The sequence below is a fragment of the Cebidichthys violaceus genome, unplaced genomic scaffold, assembly GCF_023349555.1.
Source record: "Cebidichthys violaceus isolate CVI_PGR_0920_01 unplaced genomic scaffold, fCebVio1.0.p SCAF_19, whole genome shotgun sequence".
Classification (NCBI taxonomy): domain Eukaryota; kingdom Metazoa; phylum Chordata; class Actinopteri; order Perciformes; family Stichaeidae; genus Cebidichthys; species Cebidichthys violaceus.
Genome location: NW_027176361.1, coordinates 10,398,784 through 10,414,199, shown reverse-complemented (window position 1 = coordinate 10,414,199; position 15,416 = coordinate 10,398,784). Strand labels below are relative to the sequence as shown.

General features: G+C 44.4%; 1 protein-coding gene across 14 annotated transcripts in view; it reads right to left on the bottom strand.

Annotated features, from left to right (window-relative positions):
* nrxn2b (neurexin 2b) overlaps positions 1-15,416 on the bottom strand; it is a 645,600-nt gene that overhangs the window by 485,058 nt on the left and 145,126 nt on the right. For all 14 annotated transcript variants that reach the window (XM_068713609.1, XM_068713607.1, XM_068713608.1 and 11 more), the window contains one exon: positions 2,521-2,541. In XM_068713609.1, coding sequence (XP_068569710.1) covers positions 2,521-2,541 — 21 coding nt within the window. The remainder of the gene's footprint in view (positions 1-2,520; positions 2,542-15,416) is intronic.

Below are 15,416 nucleotides of genomic sequence, written 5' to 3'. Positions count from 1 at the left end.
TCCAAAGTAATCTCCTATTACTACAGGCCCCACACAAATCTATAATCCGGTATCTCGAGCCAACATCAAAAACTCTATTTTTTTTTTTTCTTCTTTTAGGCCGGAGAAAAGAAAAAGAAATGTTATTGCCCTCCCCCAAGGGTGAGATTAAGTTGGAGGTCTGAGCGTGACTCAGAGAGAGAAGATCATTAGCCTTGATCAGATTGATTAGGATCAGCGCGGGCAGCTCGGAACATCCCTCACCCAAACAAAGCACCGGGTCCAGGTCTCTGAGGCCGTCCACACAGACCAGGGCTTAGATTTCACCCGTCACTGTCCAGTTGTGATGTGAGCCGCTGTTCTCTCAGCCGTGTTCGCCGTCATCAGTTTGAGCAAAATTAGAAATGTCTGTTCTTCAGCATCTGAATGAAGAGAATGCATTTTGCCTTTGTTTCTCTGTAACCATTTCTTAACCAGGTACAGCTCACACAGGCCTGTTTCACAAAGGCTCCTCATCACATGTGCACAGTGCATTCAAACCAAAGTATCATCCAGGCCCATAGACGGTGCATCATAGCGGACGTAGTCATTGTGAGCTCACTGATTAGTTTGTGCCGCCTGTCCACTACTGTCGTTCTTTGACAACCGCGACCAACACAATCTGGTGCAGTAGGGTGCTGCATTCCTCCCAATACATCCAGGTGGTTGAACTGACTGCCTCTAGGTCCATTCAGAGGACAATGAGGTAGACCTGTGCTTCCGTCATGAAACTATACATCACTAATGCAGTCGTCCAGGGTGAGGACCTGCATGGCTATCAGTACATAGATGGGTTGCCAGTAAAAACAGGTCAGTGTTGCAGGCAGGCAGATCATCAATCGCCCCACAGAGCAAGAGCGGGGGGGGGGGGGCGGGGGGGGGGGGGGGGGGGGCACCAAGCCTCCCAGGGGCATTGAACGCCTCGGCGCATCATCAATCTCAACCGACCTTTGAACACATGGTCACAGACACGCATTAGACCAATACGCTCACAGGGAAACCCAAAACATAGAGTTGAGTCCTTGTATTAAATGGCTTGACTTAGAAGAGTCCAAATTAATTGAGGCGTTAGCATTTAAACATGAGGACTTTCCCGAGTGACATTGCCTTGACAACAACTCCTCACAGCATCTCTTTCTTTGGTACACTACTTTGTGCTATTAGTCTGCACTATACTTGTGTTGGAGAGCATAGCTTAACCTCTGCAGTCTGGTGAAAGTTAACAGAGGACCTTCAGGAGTTGCCTACCCTCCCGTGGGTCTGTCACTACCCATCTTCATTGCCCTCCTCCGCTCATTCTCCACCTTCCTCTCCAAAAAGGTATCTTGCTCCTGACCTCACTCGACATCCGTCTGGAGGAGGGGCTACTCCGTCAAGACAGAATTGCGGGGTTGCCACCATATATTCCTGTTCTCTACTTTTCCCGTCATTTTCCCATCAAGGGCCTCAGCAGTACTGACATGGGGTCGAATACACACACACACACACACACACACACACACACACACACACACACACACACACACACACACACACACACACACACACACACACACACACACACACACACACACACACACACACAGTCAGTACAGGAGACCTGCATCTCTGACATACACTTTATACTTCCAATATGCCACAAGATAAACAACTCACGGCTGGTATAAGGATTGAGAAGCAAATGCAGCATTAAAGTTTTCAGCTTTAAAGAAAACCTGTTTGTCACTGTGATTTCCCCTGCTGGCTCAGGCCGTGTGATAGGTGATCCATCACCCCAAACTCAGCAAGGAGGAAATGCACCTCCGAAACACGCAGACACCAGGTCACTACTCCACACATGTATTCAAAGAAGCATGTTCTGTCCATCTTGGGAGTCTAATCTGACAGACTAACTCAACCAGCGGGTGAACCTCTTCCTGAACAGTTCAACATGGAGACAGGCGGCAGCCTGCAGACAGACAAGCCAAGGCCGACCCATCCCCAAGGTCTGCTCCACCCACCACTGGTTTCACGCCCTGGCCCCAGAGTTAATAAGGCCTCTGGAGGGCTCTTACAGGCAGCCTTCTTTCACCTTTGATGGAATTCGGAGGAAGGAAACCAGGAGACAGTATCTCAAAATCACCACGTCATATCATGTAAACTTGAAACTCAAGGTAGCCACGCTGCCCTGTCAGTTTTTAACGTGCATGAATACATTCCTGAGAGAAATATACAACCGTCTGCTTGCATCTACAGAGATAAACCGCAGTAAAAAATAAAGACAAAGATAAAATAAACAAGAAATAAAACAGAGATCATTTTGGTTGTAACTGCGTCACTTTTGTCTTATTCGGAAAACTGTAATTTAGGCCCCCTTGAAGTCACTTATAACCGCAGTCCAAACTGACAATGCTCCTCCCCAGAGGGAGGCCATACAGTGTTAACAAGCAGCCAGCATCAGCATCCATGACAGCATTAGGGGGAAGCCATCAGAGGGCCCGAGAAGTAAAGCATCAGTCTTACCTTCAACAGCATACTCTTCAGCTTCAGGGAGGGTCCAGGGGGAATACATGAAAAAGAGAGAGAACAGACACAAAGAGCAGACTCATTAAAGTTACTTTTACTTCAAATAAATGTCTTCTTCTTTTTTTTTTTCTTCAAACTAAATCTTTACGAGATAAAATCTAAATAAAGAGTGCCAATGAGGCTTGAGATCTGGGAGACTTGGCAGCAAAACAAAAATAAAAAAATTTAAAAAGTCTGCTCCTTTGAATATCTAATCTGACGCTTCTTTTTTTTTTTTTCTTTTTTTTTCCCGTTGACTTTCTTGAAAGCCTGCAAATGGCTCGGTAATTTAACAGACACTCGTATTATGTTCGCGTGGAGAATCCTCAGCCAGTAACCACACCACCTCCCACAGGGAGCAGGAGGCTTCAGTCAAAGACGCTCCCCGACTGAGAGACACCGACACTCTCTGTGGCTTAATGACACAGTGAGACGGAGCCGCAGAGTTCAGGCTACAGCGGGACGCTTTACTGGCACAAGCTACCCCCACAGCTGCAAAAAGGCCAATCTTTAATGCTAGAAAATAAAAAGTGCAGCCGCCTGCCACTCTGCAACCCTACCTGAGAATGTAGAGGAGCTTCTCGCCTGGTGTTTTTGATCTGCTACTCTGGCTGCTGGGCCTCAGTCTTCATGGTGCGCTACTTTATTAACTTGTTGTATGGTCAATACCCTCTAAAGGGACTCTACACTGCACTGGTTCAATGCATCAGTCTAGTACAACATTCCAGTCAGAAGATGAACAGCTGTAGGGCAACATAGAATGTATGGAAAACTATGAGGTCAAGTAAAGTGAAGAATATTTTACATTTTAGAGCTAAAAGGGCAAATACATTTTTTATTTATGGTCCGCATATGTCCGTAGTGTTGGAAAGCCAACATGGTTACAGTTGCTTTTAGCATTAAGATTTGATGATAACAGCAGCAATTTATAAATATGAAACGCACCATTTGGGGCCCACCGTGGCTGAAAAGTGAGCAAGAAAGAAGTTCTATTATGCACCAGCACAGCTCCTGAAAAGGCGTTCTCTTAAATTCTCCAAAGCACGGACTACGGTCCGGCAACCGGAGGAGTATGCTGGCTCTCTGTGTTCGGATTAAGTCAACCAAAACTACAGTTGGTGGTTGTTGGAAAGTCTAACAATTGTATTGTTATTATTATTATTATTGTTTCTGTTGAAGGTGAATGAATCGTGTTTTACAATGCTTCGCTGCTTAAACAGCTCATCTCCCAGTTGAAACTGACGTATCGCCCAACCCTAGCATGGAACCAATTACATCTCTGCTTATGAATTGAATATTGACCGCAGTAATCTTCAACACGTCTTGAGTTCAAACAATGATATTGCAGATAACTGAAATAAAATAAATAATCAATAAAATAATGACTCCAGGGGATACAGCCACATCCTCTCATTGTGGACCCCTGTGGTTCCGCTCCACATGAAGCTAGGACACCGACAATACAAACACACCCCTCAAGGACATCTAGGCAGCACCAGCTGGAGGATGGTCCCTTTCACTACGCATCCCTGGTGGCTGAACTGAGCTCAACGGGACAAGTCCATCGTCACATGTACTGCCATTTTCCCTTCAACCATCAACATGAACATATAAAGATGAAACCTTAAGTGCGGATAGTTCGGGGGGGGGGGCGTTTAGACGGCATTAAGGATACACCGAGTGAAAGCCCTTCATGATTAATGTTTGCCAAGCTGAAGCATGGGAACCGGGTGTGTCTGATGTGTGTGTAGTGGCTGTTTGTGTGAGCACTGGCCATGACTCTGTCTTTCCTCTCGTCTCACGTCTGATCATAGTCCATCATCCTTTCTTTCATTGTGCTCCCTCCTAAGCTGAGGCCAAGTATGTTTGATGTTCACTCATCTCTCAACATGGGCCCTAATCCTTTCTTCCTTTGTAGTTCCTGTGTTCAGACATCCAAAATAGACAAAGCAAAAAAACACATACACACACATATCTTTTGTTTAATTCTAAAACAACTATGGGTCTCTTGGACAGTCTGGACGTCGGTTTGTTTGACACAGATCCTGAAGAGAAGCAGCCTCCTCAGAGCCTCCTCACCGCTTCCATAAGTGGACAGACATTAAATAAAAACAAATTAAGAATCATTTTTCCAACAGGCCATGTCACAGGAAACGTTGAGCCCCATCAATTGTTAAATCCATACCGTTTCAAGGTTGACTCTTACTTAACAGCAAGAATCGGGAATAGTTGTGAAATCTCGCCTGAGGGAAGAAATGTGATTTCAGTCAGACACTTCGGGGATGCACCCCTTCTCTCCGAGCTTGTCCCAGTTATCCGAATGATAGATTCCTGTAGTCTTTACCACCCATGGCCTTCATCCCAGAGCTGTTTTTTATTAGGGTGTATCCCACATAGCCTCAGGCTTAAAGCTCCACTGGGATCCTAGTCTTTTCAATGCACTCGGTGATTCATAAGGGAGAGAGCGAGGAATGTTTTTCAGAGGAAAACGCTCACAAGCTTTTCTATATACTTGTGATAACGCCGTGCAAAAATGGGGCCTTGATATAGGCAGAGGGATACAAACGCTTTATGCTAACAACTTCCACCCAATCCGAGACGAAAAGTGACCTAAAAAGGCTGAAATAAAGACAAGCTGACTTTAGAGTCGACAGCCAGTCAAATGTGACATTGCTTTCATATCTCTAAATCAGTGTGCAACAAAAAAAAAATGAATTAACGAGACGGTCGCAGGGTATAACGGAAAGCAGGAATCAGACGTGGGCTGTAGTAGAAGAATGTATATAGAATAAATACCAACGTAAAATTCAGATGGAAGCGGTGGAGAAGCTGAATTCCTTCTCCGGTGAATCCTTGAGAGCTTCGGAGGCAAACGAGAGGCTTTTCAGACCTGATCCTAACCGAGCTAACGACAGGATCCACCGAGGGGAGGAAAGCATTCAGAGACGACCTCTGCACCTCCGTGCTCACATTCCTGAGCATGAAGGAATCTGCAGTGAGCTGTGGGTCGGATACAACAAGAGCACCAACGGTTAAGGAGGTAATATGGCAAAGATTGTGAGGTTCAACGCCATTTCTAAATATGCGTGACAAATATGATTATTACTTAAAATATTAGAGCTCAACGGCAGGTTAAATAGCATTTTAAAAAAGTACTTAAGAGCTGTGTATATATTAAATATATATGATATATGGTTGCACAAAGATAGAGAGCAATGACTCAAGGCCTGTGTCCATATAGTCTTTCTGCAGAAAAGGGGCCTCTGGGGAGCGCTTCATCACAACTGTGTTATGTAAAAAATATCTTGACAAAATATCACGCCTTGACCACAGATGCATGACCGACTTTGCTTTCTTGTATCTATTTGGTCTGCTTTCTATTGTTTATCATCTGCACCAACCTGTGGATTCTTGCCTTCATATACTTTGTATGGATCAACTCGATCTGACAGTCGGATAACAGTACTACACTACCAGGTATTTATCAGCGTACGCCCGACTGATGCGCTCCCACAGATCTGCTTTCCTACATTTGTTCCAATGAGCTGTCGTCATTGGGGAGAGACGCTGGCTGTGTGGACAACAGGCCCTCGTCCTCACAGCCCTTCTGTCTGTCAGTATTCAGCAGCTAATGAGTGATGTGGCCATCCACCAACGTGCATCCTGAGGAAAAAACCCAAATAATCATCTGTGATTAGCAGAATAATTTTCTCATTACGGAGAAGAGCTCAAGCACTGCAGCGAGGCGTCACAGAGGGAGTTCAAGATCAACGTCACAAGCGCTGTGAAAGGGACCGTGGAGCTATCTCCACTGTGACTCAGCTGGAGAAGCTCATGAGACACGCAGACAGCGAGACGCCCCGGAGCTCCAACACCAACGTCTGGTTATCTACCTATGAACTCTGACAGACTCAGCAGAGGGGATATGAATTCGCTGTATTTTAATAAGAGTGAAAACGTTTACAACTCATTTTTGAAGACAGGAAAGGAGAATCCAAGGCAGCAGCACTGAATGACATGTGAAGCTGATGATATTGAGTTATCGATGGGGACAGTAACAAAGAGGCTGAACTGTACTAACATAATGTACTTCAAGATTAACTGTGGACAGTAAAGTGAAGTTAAACTGTTTTGACAAGGGATGTCGGCGTATGAAATTTGAAAGATCGTAGCTTCTTCAATTCTCACGGTTATGAATCGGTGACGTCATGTGACCGTGGTAACGGTAATAGGCGGTTAAACCCGTCATTCCTAGCTCTGATCTTAGAACACACAGGGGCATAAGAAAATATTGACACACTTGTGTGTTTTATACAATGGGTCGCTCAATACAAGTACTTTGCACTTTCAGTACCACTCAAGACCAATGCTGCATTCACAGGGAATCAGGCAGCCGGTAAGTGGACGAGCGCCGGAGGGTAAAATTAGGCGAGGCCGGCGGAGTCGACCGACAACCGTAGCGGTTAGACAGCATTGACCAATCTGAAAATATATATTAACTCCGGGACGGAATTAACAACTGGATGTTATGTAGCTCCCTCACACCGGAGAAAGTCGTTTAAGATTACAATATAATGAGAAATTTCATAGCGACATAAATCCCCAAGAATAATCAAATAAAATAGACAGGTAATACTTTTATTTCATACAATTTATTCCATCGGATACGCTAGCTGCATAAACTCACTACAAAAGGTAACAGTCAAGGATAACGTCTATGGAGGAGCGGATTGAGCGGTGCCCATCTCTGCTAACCCTAACCCAAACTTGGGGACCGGAGAAGGCGGAGCTACACCTTTGCCACGCCAAGCAACACACCTCCGCATTACAGATGTGGGCCAGCAGCACCATCATTCAATTGAAGTGTAACCCAATACACAGCCCTGAGAATATACCATAGTTCTGCTACAGATATATGAAATGTATTTTGGCTACAAAGCATATACACCTGTAAATACGTTGTCCATGAAGAGGTTCGCTTGGCTAATGTCTCCATCTGTTTTCCAGCTGCAGTTTACCAACCCTGTACTTTGTAGCTCAAACCGTGGCGTAAAGCAAATAGTCAGAGTGAATATTGGAGCAGCACACAGTACAACACTCTCTTTGGATCCACACAGGTTAGCACATCACCCAAACAATGCTGGGTTACAGAAACAGTGGCTGTATTAGCTTTCTGTGAACAACACCGTCTCTACCGCATTCTTTGGTGTACCTTGTATTGAATTCTGCATAATAAACCGCAGTGTTGGAATATTTTGGGTATTGCTTTACAACCAGCTTTTTATTCCGAACCTTTCTTCTACAAGGGCCCCGTGTTGATAGTCCCTCCAGTTGCACGGGAAAGACTGTCGGAAGTGTGTCGTATGGCCAGAGAAATCAGTGAGGAAGTGAGATTTCAAAAAAAGGGAGAAAAGAAGAGGAACCACCCAAGGCTATTTGACACGACTTCAGAGAGGCAGAGAGGGAAAGAAATGACAACATTAGTGAATAACGGAGACAAGTTAGCAGTGAGAAGACGTGTGATGGATAGAAACACGCACGCACGCTCCCTGCACCTCTTTCCCGTCCTCTTTCTATTCTAATCAGAGGGGAGCTTTGTCCTCAATTCCCCAACATTGTCAGAAACTTTCTCTCTGACTGACAAGTTAATCCACGAGACACGGCGTTTGCAGATTTCACAGCGAATCTCGACAGCGAAACACAAAACTTCCACCCGACAAATGTGCAAATATAGATGAGGCTTTCTAATCCCGATAAAGAAAAAAAAAAACAACAACATCCCCAACATATTGACTGATTTATCTAGCAGCAACACAACGTATAAAGCATCCCCGCAGTTAATGCAGGGTGTCAGGAGGGGAGAGGAAATGACTGGGGTCAAATGGAACGGATTAGAGCGATGCAACCGTAAACACGTGTTTTCTTCACAGCTTGCCATCTCTGTACTAAAAGGGTCTCGTATGTGCTAAGGCAATATTTGGAAATATGGTAGAGGTAGCTCAGTGATTAGTTATTAATAAATGTGTAAAGGATTAGTTAACAGTGTGATAGGGCAACAACATCTGCACCTGATGGAAACATCGGAAAACATTTCTAAACGTTTTCTATTTGAAACACAAATTTAGAAAACGAGTTCAGCCCGGGCACACATTGCTTAGAGAAACAAGCATGCACATCGGTAGTGTGTGTACTTTCAGAGTCAACGCAGACAGACAGGTGTAAACCTCGCGCAGCGCTGACTAATAAAGCTAAAGTAGGCATCAGAGGGAGGTCAAGGAGAGGTAATAATTTGAGAAATGAATGTGGGTGCACCTCTGCTGCCAATGTCATCACAGCGCCGAGAGTTAAAGTTAGTGGTTGACAGATATCAGCTATAAGCTAAGATGAAGATAAACAGGAAGAAAGGAGAGCAGACACAGACTGAAAAAATAAATCATTCCACTGTAGCGGGAATTATGAGACACTGAAACAATCCTCTTTCATGTAAACAGTCACCTCTCATGAGCGCTACATTACTGCAATGTAAAGCTGATAAATAAAGCAGGTTTCCAGGAGCGTGAGCTGCAGAGCCGTTTGAGTCTTTTATATCAGAGAACAGAAATGATGCGTTTCAGCAGGATAGAGCAAAACAAGACGAGTAAATGAGACGAGGCTAATTAAGCACAAGATGAACGCTCGTCTAATAGGAGCCGACTGGGGAGAGTGAGGGGAGGCAAAAGCACAGAGAAGGAAGACAATTCGTTGATGCTGAAAAAGATACAGCTGTGGGGGGGGGGGTTGTATAATCTAATATTTCAGATACCACCCCCCCCCCCAACCTGTTCTGTGAAGAGCAGCAATAGAAAATAAAAAATGTGTTGCAGGGTAAACCTAAAGGCAACCTAAATAAAAACTTTATTGTAGCACGGATGTTACAATAGAGTTGATAACGTGACTGGATTTAAATAGATAATCTGCATTCTATCCCACCTGTGGGTGTGGGGTGATTGACAGGAAGCAAAGTGTAAAACAACGCAGCACCAATATGAAAACACTCGACTGAGGCACAATGAAACACTGAATAAACCGAAGCGGTGACTGAATCAAATGGACGCTTCATGTTTGCTGTGATAGATTATCTGGGTTCTAGTTTTTCCTCAATATACGAGGATGGATGGCAGCACATGGTTTCTTATGAAGGGAGAGAAAATGAGCTCTGCTGAATGTGTGCAGAGAGCGAGAGGAAGCAAGCGGACCACTGACAAACACTGCAGTGATTATCCTCCGCAGATGAAATGCATTGCGCCCGGCTGCGTGGCATAGAGAGCTTAAAAGCACTGTTTAAACGCTAACACCACGGACAACACGGATATCTTAAATCAGAAGAAATGGCAGGTACATCAGGATCCACACATATTACGTGTGTGTGTGTGTGTGTGTGTGTGTGTGTGTGTGTGTGTGTGTGTGTGTGTGTGTGAGAATGAGTGATCTTTTCTTAATCAAACGTTGGCCTGGCTCGGGCGCCTCCCCGTCTTTGTGGGGCCCTCCAGCCTTGCAAACTTAATGACATTTGATTTTCAACTCGGCTCATTTTTCACTACATTTAACCCTGATTTTAAATTCCATTGAAGTTTGTATTAGCACCATTCATGTGTCACTGATATTAAATTCTAAAGTAATGACTAGTGCCGAGTTAACCGACGTGTTCATTCAACAGCAGTTTCTATCTCCCAGGAGAGAACTGCTTTCACTGCAGTCACTGACGGCAGCAGGATCAACTGGCTTTCACATTATTTTTACTTTTGAAAGAGGGCGTAATTTATTTAATTTATAAACACAAGCGCTTGTTCGTGTAGGTGGAAAGTATTACGTTTGGCAGTGCACTACACCATCTGAACAAACTATGTCCCGTGGCTGCTTGGCATTCTGGTCTATCGAGGCCGTTGTCAGTCGAGTGTTTCTGCCTCTCCTACAGCACAATGACTTTCTGCCTGTGCGAGTGCTAAACACTGATGTAAAACGGCAGCTCTAGTAAGTTCTAGCCGTGCGCTTTGATTATGAAGGGGGTGAAGCCAAAACCTGACGTTTAACTGATGAGTTGTTGTTTTTTTTGTTCCTGCAATTAAATTGTACTCTAGCTACGCTGGAAGTAGCTCAACATCTCTGCAGCTGTATGTGGACAGTTCTCCATGGAAACGAGACACAACAGCCGGTACGCAAGCTGCAGTTAAAGGCGGGCTCTAGTTTTAAAACAGTGCATTTCAAAATATTATATTGATGAACCAAATTGAAGATTTGTTCTGCCTGGATATGGACTATTTCCTCTACATCTAAGCACATCTGACTTTTTATTACAATTTGAAATGACTTCTTGTACTCTACCTAATCCCTGTTCAGGGTGACCTAAAGAGATTTGTTTCTATTGCTCCCGAATCTCTGACTATGATCATGAACTCATCAAATGACATAAAGAGATCATGTTTCTTTGTCCCCCACTTTCAAATCCGCTGTCAGATTATTTCTTACAATGGATAAAAAAACCAAGGTTAGATTAGTATACAAATACGCAAACATGCAAGGTTAAGTCCAGATTAATGGCGTGCCTTTTTGTGTTTTTAAATCAGCATTCAATCTATTATGCTAGGATGTAATATTCTTTACTGGAGGTACTGTATCTTCACAAATGATCAAACACGAGTGCTGTCCTTGTGCTACAGCACACATTCTGTATGCTGAAGCAATCAGACATGTGCAGATTGCTGATTGTAAATGACGATCTAAACTGCGAAGGCCTTGGAGTGCACAGGTATCAGTCGAGCTATTTGCACTTACAAATCAAACTGTGTGCCTCCGAGCAACGGCTATGAAGCACAAAAGTGAGTCCCGATCAAACGGAGGCGGTTCGCTCTCACACAGAGCTACAACAAGCTTGTAATAAAGCTACGGCATTTACACGATTGACAACTATTGACTGCAAAACGGTTCTAAAAGGAGAAAGTGAGACACGGGATGACATCATTGGCCTGCCAGCGTAATCTCTGTGAAGTCTCTGCCTATGTGATGCCACTTTCTGAGCCATCAGCAATGATTACGCATCAGCTGTAAGTGTGGCTGCCACACTTTGAGAGCATAAATGAAAGTTAAAAAGAGTAGAATCTCCAGTCTGTACGACTGGTGTAAAGAAAAAGTCAAGCGACTCATTTGCTGTCAAAGCATCGCAGTGACATTCAGCCTCTGGGCTCCGCATCTCAAGTCTCTATCCCTCTGGCAAAGACGATGTGGAGCTCTAAAAACAGAGCACAGCACTAATGATGCCGGGGTTCCAGACTTGGCTCCCATCGGGGTTCCCAGGGGAAAAAAAAAAATATATATATATATATATATATATATATATATATATATATATATATATATATATATATATATATATATATATATATATATCTACTTATGTTGCTGTTAGGTGATTTGGAGAACAGGGAACACCACGATGACACATTTAGTTAGGTTCAATCAGTGACGGTAGATCCACCTCGTTGATGTCCCTAACTGTTAGCTGGCAGCCTCTCAGCATCCTGCCTCAGCCCAACGACTGTGAGCAAAGACACATCAACACACATTAAGTGACATGTTTGCTGCTCCATTTCTCCACCAGACCCCTCGCCGAGTGGGCCGACGCCTCTCGCCGCTCCACATCCTGTGCTCTTTTGTGATCCAATGACGCGTTTCTATCATGCTTAATTCAGCAATGAAGAATATTAATAATTTAATAAAAAAAAAAGGGCATGGTACAAAAAGAGTGTTACGTGTCATTGAATAAGGCAAAAAAAGGAATTGTTTATCAATCTGTCACTGTGCATTAAAGCCTGTGTCTAAAAATGCAGTCATATGGAACATGCGTGTATCATAAAATGTATTTTTAGGTATTGTTGCTGCAGAAAGGTCAGCGGAGGAATGGTGCGGAACGGGAGGAGGTGGTCTGACAGTTTATCGATGCTAGCAGCACATTAGTATCGACACTGAGGACTCACTGGGAAAGAAAATCTTATCTTTGCAAAGCTAGGAAGACAGGGGAGATGGGAGCGAGGGGGGAGATAATGGGAAAAGAGAGGAGTGGAAGAGGGAGGGAGGAGAGTACGGATGGGGGGGGGGGGGGGAGATATGAGATGTAAGGAACCTTGGCAGAGGGCTTATCTCTGATGAGACTGAGGACTGTTGTGTTGTGGGTCGTGCACTGAAGAGAAATCTACAAAGTTTCATGAAACAACAAAACGTGCAGCAAGCTGTTTGAAACTCTTGTGAAAGCTAACCGCCCAAGGTCTGACGGCAGAACTGTCCGTGTGTGTGTGTGTGTGTGTGTGTGTGTGTGTGTGTGTGTGTGTGTGTGTGTGTGTGTGTGTGTGTGTGTGTGTGTGTGTGTGTGTGTGTGTGTGTGTGTGTGTGTGTGTGTGTGTGTGTGTAAGTTGGCCTGATCTTTGTGTGTGTTCGTCACAGTGTGGACCACAAACACAGGCGGCTGACTTTAGACAGACTATTCCAGAACAGCTACGCAGAGTTCCGAGCCACCACCGGGAGTTACCGCGGTAACTAAAAGGTTCTTATCACAAAGATCATCTCCTCTCACTCATCCATGACCTTGCAAGTGTTTTGAAGAATAAAGGACATAGTGGTGTGTAAAAAAAACAAAACATCTGGTTGCACAGTGAACAGTTAGAGACGCTACTAGAGACGCTCTCATTTGCTTATTCGTCAATAACAATACAACTCCTTAAATGTCACAGTAATTAGGCTTGGGCGGTATCTATTTTTTTTTTTTATATTTATACATTCTCGATATGTCACCATATACTGTATACGGTATACAACGTGTGTAAAAAAAGCTTATTGTGGCATTTATGACATTGTCTAGCCTACATTACTGTGTGTCAAATATAAAATTAGCCTACTTACACAAGTCTGACCAGGTTTAAACTTGACTAAGACTAATACTTGTATAATAAACCGCTTCTGTATTTGAAGGGTCATCTCAAGATGAAGTCGTATGTGTAATATGTTCAGGATTCCATATGTAGTCGTGTTTCCGCTCTAATTGGCTGTATCTCCCCGACAGACCGCTCAGACAGGTCCAGGTATGTGGCCGGCTAGAAACCGTGCGACGCATCGGCGAAGCTCTCGGCTCGCTTCGTTAAACGGTTTACAAATAGCGGCCGAGCGCCGAGCCAACGCCGATGTGTTTCTGATCTGGGGCTTTAGGCGGGGAGCTCCTACAAAATGACGTTATCCCCACCACTCACAGCTGCCATCTTTCTCAGCTGAGCTGCCTGCTCCACCAGCAGAGACTGACCTCTGGCTGTGCACTACACAGCATCTCAAAACAACATCTCATCGGTTTAACACAAAGAGGAGCAAATGTATTGTTGACGGTATTTTATACTTTCTGGATTTTACCCATCATGTGATCATCATATGATAAAACTGAAAGGCAACAGATGTAGTGTTTAAATCCTTTTCCCAGCCCTAGATGCTGGACACCGTTGTGGACTAAGGAGGAAATGCACTGAAAGCTTTGCTTTAATAAGTCAAGGATAACGTGTCATATTCAGCATGTGTTGAATGAATCACTGGCGGGGATTTTGACATGAGCTGGGAAACGTGACCCGGTTCAACCCTCGCAGAATGGAGACTTTCTCTCTCATCCTTTCTGCTCCGATACCTCAGACTTCTTATGCAACATGTCCTGGTGCTTTCAATGCCACCTGCAGATAGAAACACCTACACGCTGCAGAAGCCTGGAAGGTTACGGCATGGTAGTAGAATAGAAAAAAAACAACAACCGGATGACTGAGAAGACGACACTGTGATATTTTGCGTTTCCTTCTCAAATTGTTCTCCATTTGCACGACATCAACAGTAGGTGGTTTGAGTACCTACTTGAAGCGGCTCTTAAGTAGTGCCGCTTTGCATTTTAAATCGATATCAGCATTTAGAATGCTTTCATAAAAGAGAATAACGATACAGTTTGACTATCAGTCTCGGGACGTGTTTGAATTCGTTTGGATGACTGCCAGAGGAAATCTGAAAAGAAAAACACGCACACACACAAAAAAAAAAAAAAGTGACACGGCAGCCTGGAAAACCAACAGCATCTAAGACTGAAGGAGATGAGCACGATAAACAAGCTGAGGACAAAAAAATGGAGGGATAATGAAAAAAAAGGAGGAACAGTGGGGTTTGTGTGTGTGTGTGGGGGGGGACAAATCTCTTAATCTCTCCCCCGCTCTCTCTGGCTATGTTTGTTTTGTGCTGGTTTTGGCCTCAAGTCGCCCGTCGATCCCCTCGTAAATTGCCTGTGTCGATCCAGCCTTACAAGCTTCCGCACACTCCCTGAGTCCCTGTTAAAATGGTCACGCCAATAAAAGCCCATTCACTTGTAATGAATTGAGAGAGAAGCTAAAGACTAAAGGGGCTGATTTAGTGACAATAGTTGATGATCCTCGATTGAGTTAGGATTGAGCTAGCCAGCCTCGGCGTTCCTACGACATGGCTCGTATTGTCGGGGATTTCCGGGAGAAAAAGAAAGCTGGCAATTCTCATTCCCTCTCATCCGTCTCTGAAATAGACTTCTAGACAATGTACAGTATGAAGGGAATCACCTCACCCTGGAGACACTGGAACTAAATATAGGGGCGCACGGTGCGCTCAGAGCCGTGCGTTGTTGATAAGCAGGATTCCGCCACGTGCCGGCAGAAGCCACTGCAGACGTAACAAGGAAGGGAAATGAATGAGCAGAGCATGTCTCCTGATGCCTGCTGCCCAATTAACAGAGCACAAGATGATCCAATTTTAGCAACAGCGGTTCAAAACTGTAAGGGTCT